The following is an 8,599-nucleotide window of genomic DNA, read 5'->3' as shown; positions in this document are numbered from 1 at the left end:
CAAGGTGTTTCCGAGGTGGTGTTGCAAACTTTCAGGGATGATCGGGAAGGGCACATGTATCAATTTGAGATAAGGAATCTTGCTTCGGAAATGACTGAGTCGAAAGTTATAAGCAAAAATAGCTGTGTGGAAATGGAATTGTGATTTCGCACCATGTGCCCTCCTTCCCTTAACCTTTGGAACAGTCATGGAAAGATGGTATGGGCTGGATGTCTCCTACGTGGGTACTTGTCCCGATACAATCTGTGAGTTTGTCTCTGTTCCCATTGGCTCATCCGTATTCGAAAATCAGGTCTGCATATTCCACTCTCGTATACTCCTTCATTTCACTAGGACTGATCGACTGGACACTACAACTTGTACACATACACTGCTGTCTACAGACGTGCATATCAGGACCGACCATGTCCGTTACACATTACGCTATCTGCATTGCATTAGTGTAGTTTGCTGTCCACTCCTCAGACAGCGCACTGAATGGAATACTGTAAGCAGACAATGTAAACAACGTCATATGAATACAGTAGGCTATGTGTAAGATGTACAGATAAATACACATATATAAGGTGTAAGGCGGAATAAAATTATTTCATTTCCACACAAATATTTTCCTTGTAACTTTCGACTCAATCATTTCCGGACCATGGTTCCTGATCTCAAATTGATACATATGCCCTTCCCCATCATCCCTGAAAGTTTGTAACACTAGCCCGGAAACAACCTGTATAAAATTATAGAAGTGTGGAAGGCACAAAATCCCAAAGAGATATATCTAGGAAACAACAAATAGCTATGTAAACATAATACTATTCGTAGATGATCAGATCCCCATTGCAGCTACAGAAGATTCTCTACAAGAAAATGTAACAAAATTAAATATAATTCTGCACATGTATAACATTAAAAATATGCATTAATAAAACGAAAGTTATGGCAATGAAGGCAAAAATAGTAGTAGTAGAATCAAAATAGTTATAAATGGCAATGTAATAGAAAATGTAAATTCCTTTAGGTACTTGGGAAATAAAAATTTCTATATACAACACAAATAAAGACATAGAAAGTAACCTTATTAAATACAATTCAAAAAATTTACAAATTAAAAGATGTCTATCTAAAAGTCACGAGGAAGGAAGTTATAATATATCACAGCCGGCCCTGTCATACGGTAGTGAATTTTAGGTATTAAGAGAATCTTACAAAAAGAGGATTGAAGCAGCAGAAATGAGATTCCTAAGACCGCTTCTAGGACTAACGCTCACAGGCAGAATAAGGAGCGAAGACATAAGAAGAGAGTTAGGGACACAATACGCAATCATGGGTAAATATATAACAGGATGCGAAACTCACAGAGTTTCCCGTAACACATACTAGAGGCGCTGTTGTAGAATTGATCGTGCTGCCATCTATATGCGGTTAGAGGCGTTATTACATCTAGCAGCGCACCAAGTAGCGAAAAGAGTAACTACTCCGTGCATCCAGCAGCGCACCCAAGTAGCGAAAATAATAACTAATTACTCCGCGTATCTAGCAGCGCGCCTAGCGGCGAAAAGTTGAACTATATGCGGTAAATATTCCTCCTCCTCCCCCCGCCCCAAACCCTCAATTTAAAGTAAAACTTTAAAATTTTTATTCCTCACATCATCTTTCATTGAAAATTGTTATTGGAGCCAATAGTTGGAAGAGACGGTCTATTTTACACTACCTTATAATGTAACTAATTAAAATACAGCCAAACAGGGACAGAAAATAAAAGAAAACAAGGTTAGATAATTGGGATTTTATTCTTTAGGTAATAGTGTATAGTGCACTTTAAGTCTGCAAAAACTAGTTACATAATTGAAATTACTATATTACTGTATACTATTTTACAATACATTCAACAACACAATTTTGACAAGGTCCATCATATCACTGTTTAACATACACTACATGTGCACTAGGGTTACCAGATTGTAACAATTTAAAAGCAGGTCATTTTAAATGAAAAAGAATTTTCCATATAAAAGCAGGGCATAATAGACTAACTTGATACTTGACGTGACGTCTTTTTACATTCTGTTATATAATTAGGTAATTTGTTTGTCTTTGTACAATAAAACTGATACAAAACTATTATCATGAATAGAATTGAAGTATACGGATTCTAAATTAGCTTTTACCTTATTTAATTTTCGGATTGTTAATACTTCTCTGGTGACTCGACTTGTTTGAGCAAGGATTTTACAAACATAATTCCTCTAATGGACCCCAACTCAATAGTTACTCTCTTTTGTCCATTGGGAATTGGCAAGAAAGAAAAGCAGGACAATTTCTGATTTTTACGAACCCTGGCAGGATGCAGGACATGTCAAGCGAAATCCAGAACATCTGGTAATCCTATACACACAGATACACTTACATATTTAGTGTGCAGTACATTGGTAAAGTCTATACAACAAATTGAATAATTGAAATTGTGGGGCCCAGTCGGATAAGAGAAAAGCCACATCTATATATTTATATTTTGGAATGCTCTGCCATCTGTGCTCGTTTACAGATGTAAATGATACCATTTGAATAATGTGTTGTCAAATAGTTTAGTCAGAACATATTTCTTCACATTCCAATGAGATATCCTACGTATCGAAATTTATGGTTTGTCCCCTTGTCTGCCTGGACCCATCAACTATTGGTTAGTCAACTGTCCAAAAACAGGTTTGGACCCTACAAGTAACACTCATGGGACAATCAGAGCAGGAGGTAATGAGTAAGAGTGGCCAATTCCTTTCTCCCCTCCGTTGCATACATCGCTGACTAGATACATATTACATTAATCGGTTTTCAGATACTACAAAAAAATGTTTGATAATTGAAACTGTCATATTACTATCTACTATTTTGCAACACATTTTAGAACACTTTTCTAGGATCACATCTAAGGTTCTTAGACATTGTTGTTTGGCATACACATAACGGTAACGTATACCAAAATGTTGTATGTACTGAGGGTCAGAGTGAAATACATGAGCTGCATCACTTACTTGCATTATGTTGGGCAAAAAAGTTTACTAGGTGAACTGAAGGTATGTTAACCCCCAACTTCCAAAGTCAATTATCTCTCTTACATACACACACATGTACCACATACTGTAACTTTGCTCCCTATAATTACACAATATATTTAACATTTGCTAAAAACATTTTTTTCTGGGGCAAAAAAAAAATAAATAAAAATATAAAAAATAATAAAAAAGCTATGAACTTTCCACCAATATGATATTATACCTTTTTGTTACACACAATATGAGCTACTTACACTACTTTAAAGACACTGCAATTTTTTCTCCAGTCTCTTCACCTTTGCTTTCAGAGCTGCCATTTTTAGTTTTTTGCTCCTGGGTGAAGATGAGAAGTGAGGACTCGAGAAAAGTTTTCGTTTTGCAACACCAGGACCTAAAGATTACGAAATTAACTTCAGATTAATCTAATTGCTGGGAACTATTTTAAATAAAAAATGAAACGTGACAACACCTTTAGCCTTGTTAAGTTAATGTAGGCCTAACAAAAGGCATGCAAGCTATGGATAGGCTATATAACATACTACAAAATTGACAATACATCAAAATGTGATCAATATTTACCAAGTTTGGAAGGAGGTGTAGCTGAAGCTGAAGGAAACTGTTCCATCTTGGATGTATTCATGTCAGTATCTAAGGAAATAAATGATAAATTTAAGCAAGAATTGAACAGACTTTGTGCTCCATTCATTTCAAACTGCTCTTAACTGTACAAATTATAACTCATATAAATGTTAAGTAATAGTAACAATCCAAAAGTTTAATGCTGCAACAAATTTGATTGTGTTAATCTGAATTGTTCGTTGTAATGTAATATAAAATATTTTTTTGCTAATAGGCTGGGCTATAGAGGACAACTGACACTAACAGAAAGGGATAATCAGCAGAGGTGTTGGGATATTAAAGAGAAGTCAGTAAGAGGGAATGATAGTGTACTTCGTGTGCCAGGGAGACTTGTCAGGATATCAGTTGCAATATCTATCGTCTGGTTCAAAAGTGCGACAACACAAAAAAACAAGTTTTGAGATATCTTCAGTTGAAAGTTTCAAATAAATCCCCTAAAAAGGGACAGAGTTGTGGTTCATAACCACGACAATTAGAATTGAGTCAGTATTCAGGACGAGTATATCACGATCTTCCAGTTCATTATTAATAGATTTCGAAATGTAGTAATAATGAATTAATAAAGTCCATAGTTATAATTACTTCTAAAGCAGTTTATTTCGTTTTTATTCTTTTTGGTTGTAAATATGACTTATCTCAATATTGAATCGGAAAGAGCTCCGAAAGGGGCTTTCAGTAGTATAAATAACTAAAAAATGGCAATTTTTGAGTTGTCGCACTTTTGAACTGGACGATCAATATATAACAAGATAAACACCCTGCCCTGTAGTTAAGAGGATTTGTTATTATTCGCTACTGTAAAAGAATGAAGTATGAAAACAGCAGACATATGGCAGGGGGCAATTAACTTAAATGATTACTAGCATGTTACCAGGCTCACAAGACAGTATCGCTTACCTTCAGCTGTGGGAACCACATTGAATAGGAGCGATGGTTGCTGATAGCCCCTCAGCTGTTCACCAATCATACTGTTCCCTGTAATAATCACAAAAAAAGAACGAAACATAATTAATTATGTATTTTGAAACATGTAATGTAAGAACAGCTGATGAGAAACTAAGGCATTCCTTGAAATCCATAAACTTGACTAAGTGGGATAATTACCTTGTTGGCATGCATCTTTATTCATCCTGGCATATGCCGTCGAAGCAGTAATCTTTGAAGCTGGAGTACTCATAGGAGCAGGAATTGTTTGAGGCATAGCTGCCAAGCCTGCAGCCTACTCAGTTGCAGCTTGTAAACCTATGAGACTACGCGTACCTGAAAATAAAGAAAAGAGTAATGAAATCGGAAATTTTAAACATGAATGACATAAAAACATTGCTAGTGTACTAATTACCTTCAGCAGCTGCAGAATCAATCTTCGCCCTCCTAGCATACGTCCGCAAAGTCTTGTGATGCCTGAAAGTTGGGGTAGACCCCGGTGATAAGGTCGCTCGAGGCATAACTGGGCTAGATGGTGGGCTCCGGATTTTAGGGTTTGATGGCACCACTAATCCATTAGCATGAACAGTGGGCACTGCAGTTTGCTTAAGTATCACTTTTTGTGAAGAGCTATAATAGTCAGACTCAATGAAGTGGTCCATGCAGATTCTCAACCTATGTGTGGCATCTGCGGCAACTCGATACCGGTCCTCTAGCCCACAAAATCGGAGCCACATCCAACACCTAAAGCAATGGATTACAATTACTAAGGAGATAAAGTAGAAGAAATATTGAATAGAAATCATGCAAAAATTGGGGAAAAAAATAATAAGTTATCTGCTGCATTTGTGTTATTTTAAGAGATGTCTAATGCGCATCACTAGGTGGTGAGTGACCATAGGAAAACTGGTAGCAGCAACAGATATTGGGTATAAACTAAATTAAATATTAGGCCTAAGCTTATTATTATTATTATTATTATTATTATTATTATTATTATTACTACACATGATTGAGAATTTCTCCAGAATGGCTAACTACATCAAAGAAGGCATAATTTTATTTTCCATAACTGTGAGATGTTTATACTAAAAACCACGTGGCTTTAGTTTGCAGCCATGTGGCCTAATGCTACAATTCAGGTTTACGAGGTTTCATTTTCAGCCTTCTTGCTCTTTTTCGTCAATATTTCACATTTCGTTACAGTTTGACTGAATTTCGGAACCATCTAAATTTATACTCCTACTATAATCCTAAATAAATTAGCAGAAAGCAATGCACAGCTCGTCTAACCTACTTCACCAAAAAGTACATTGTTTTCAAGTGTAAGGTTTAGGCTACACAGGACACAATAATAATACTAAAGCTTACCTCATAGGTTCCTGAGGAAAATAGAAAAAATGCTTCCCTCCCACAGTATTAACAGTCTTGCATCCAGGCGCTGAGCATCTTCCTCGAATCTTTTGCATTTTTCTGGAATCCATCTTGCCTTCATAACGCTGTTGGCTAGTCATCGGCCAACGTTCTGACTACTTCGTATCGGAGAGTGGAGAACGCTGGTCCTCACGTAGTTCTATGATTTACCACCTACGACGTCGGGCGCTGATCACCTTATTTCAGAATACCGCATCTAGATCGTGCTGTCCGCAGTTTCGCATCCTATTATATATTTATCCATGACGCAATGATATAGGAGGTCATGGTCGTCCGCAGTTAGGGCAAACTTAGCGATAAGTCGCTAAATATAGGGAATTTTGTAAAATACGATTAGCGACATTTCTGCTGATTATTATATTCTTCCACTCTTTCCTTTCTTTTAAGTTAAAACATTGAACTGAAGTCGCACTCTTCTTAGTTTTAGAAAAGGCATGAGTGCATAGCTGAGTCGTCTAATGATTCATACGTGAAAGTCCTGAGCTCATATATTTGTGATCAGGGTTGAGAGATTCTGATGCAATGATTCTCACGGGTCAGGTCTCTCTCTGAATGCTACTGCTCCAACACTCTTAAACGGTGGCAACTTTGATTGACACGTGACGAGTCGCGAACAGCAGCTAATTCTTGGTTCTTCCTCGCAACTCTGAGATTCTTCACTCCGAATCGATCCGATGCAGTTGAGTTTTGGAATTTTGTGCCGACAGTTCGTGTGAAGCAAATGAGACTGTAGTTTTTGCTGGTTTTAATATATTTTAATTTATACGATACAAAAAGTGAAAATTTAGACACTTACAATTTGCCAGAAAGTGTAGTGTCAATGACTGGATCAAGTGCATTGTATTCACAATTAGCTGTTCCCACATCTTCCACCTCAACATCACAGCTTTCAACAATACAACCAGACTCCGCAGAAGAGGGTGACGACGAGGAAATTATATTATTCTCCGCATATGTATGTTTTTCTTATTTTTATTTAGTGATATTTATTATTAATTTTTAGCGACATATCTGGGGATTTTTCAACAAACTTTGGAGAGATTTAGCTACTTTTTGTTGAAAAGTTAGCGAGATTGTAGTGCGATATGTTGGCAACAGTGGCCTACCAGAAGAATTGGCGTAGTAATGTTGACTACCATGGGAAGCTTTGTTTTATAAGCCTACGGGAAGATGGGACATTGGGAGACCAAAAAAAAAAAAAAAATATTGACACAACAGTTTCAATGATCTTTGGTTTCGGAACAATTAACAACCTACTCCTTAAGAAAGCAGAAGAAGATTACTGTTATTGTTATTATTTTTTTTAATATTACTCGAGGAGCCCAGTTATTAGCCTATTTTCGCTGGGAGGCCATACCATTCTTGATTCGTCTCTGACTACAGTACATATTTCATGTAAAATTTCATTTTCATTTCATTTAGGCTATTATATTCCATAGATCTTGCATTACCAATGAAGCTTTAAAATGTGGAACAAGTCAAATTTTTACAAGATTACGAGTACAGTTTTTACAATTTTTATTACAATTTCAATTTCAATTTTTACAATTATTTGGCGAGATGTAGTGAGATGAGGTGAGGCCGAGGATTCGCCAACAGATTACCTGGCATTTGCCTTATGATTGGGAAAACCCAACTTGGTAATTAGACCAAAGGGGGGTAAAGTGAAGTGAGGCCGAGGTCTGCCCGGCATCAGTCCCACGGCTGGGGAAAACCTCTGAAGAAATCTGTGGCTGTAAGATTAATTCTATTACACTAGCATCTGCTGTCAAGTCATGCTTAATAGAACCACAAATTATACAATATATCAATAAATTTTATAATAAAAATATTTTCGAAATTAGAATGAATTACAAAACAGATGGAAAAACTATTTTGCGCAATTACTAAATGTACATAGGCCAAATAGAAATGATCGGGACGAAATTGAAATACAAACTGCTGAGCCATTTATACCCGAACCCACTCTTTCAGAAATCGAAATTGCGATAGAAAATCTGAAAAAGTACAAGTCTCCAGGTATCGATCAAATTCAGCAGAATTAATACGAGAGGGTGGAAGTGCATTATATAGCGAAATTTATAAGCTTGTACTTGCTATTTGGGAAAAGGAAATTGTACCAGAACTATGGAAGGAGTACATAATTGTACCTATTTTTAAGAAGGGGGACAAAACCAACTGTGGTCACTTTCGAGGAATATCACTTTTATTGACGTCGTACAAAATGTTGTCCAATATTCTTTTGAGAAGATTAACTACGTACGCAGATGAAATTATTGGGGATCATCAGTGCGGTTTTAGGCGTAATAGATCGACTATTGATCAGATTTTTTGTATTCGATAGATAATGGGGAAAAAATGGGAGTATCTACATCAGTTATTCATAGATTTCAAAAAGGCATATGACTCGGTTAAGAGGGAAGTATTATATGATATTCTTATTGAATTTGGTATTCCCAAGAAACTAGTTCGATTAATTAAAATGTGTCTCAGTGAAACATACAGCAGAGTCCGTATAGGCCAGATTCTATCTGATGCTTTTCCAATTCACTGCGAGC

The 8,599-nt window shown here is 36.4% G+C and overlaps 1 protein-coding gene across 3 annotated transcripts; it reads right to left on the bottom strand.

Annotated features, from left to right (window-relative positions):
- Positions 1 to 1,764: 1,764 nt before the first annotated feature.
- On the bottom strand, positions 1,765 to 6,283 carry LOC138715211 (uncharacterized). 3 transcript variants are annotated; one of them, XM_069847873.1, is made up of 6 exons: positions 5,979 to 6,283; positions 5,023 to 5,351; positions 4,788 to 4,943; positions 4,581 to 4,658; positions 3,624 to 3,692; positions 1,765 to 3,435 (listed from the first exon to the last, which is right to left on the bottom strand). In XM_069847873.1, the coding sequence occupies exons 3-6, from the start codon at positions 4,882 to 4,884 to the stop codon at positions 3,305 to 3,307; spliced, it is 375 nt and encodes a 124-aa protein (XP_069703974.1). In that variant the 5' UTR covers positions 4,885 to 4,943; positions 5,023 to 5,351; positions 5,979 to 6,283; the 3' UTR covers positions 1,765 to 3,304. The 3 variants fall into 2 exon arrangements, 1 of the variants encoding a protein (XP_069703974.1); XR_011336185.1 differs by having other exon boundaries at positions 1,765 to 3,692.
- Between the last annotated feature and the right edge of the window lie 2,316 nt (positions 6,284 to 8,599).

The sequence above is a fragment of the Periplaneta americana genome, chromosome 15 (genome assembly GCF_040183065.1).
Source record: "Periplaneta americana isolate PAMFEO1 chromosome 15, P.americana_PAMFEO1_priV1, whole genome shotgun sequence".
Classification (NCBI taxonomy): Eukaryota; Metazoa; Arthropoda; class Insecta; order Blattodea; family Blattidae; genus Periplaneta; species Periplaneta americana.
The sequence above is the reverse complement of the archived record's forward strand: the minus strand, read 5'-3'. Positions and strand labels throughout refer to the sequence as shown.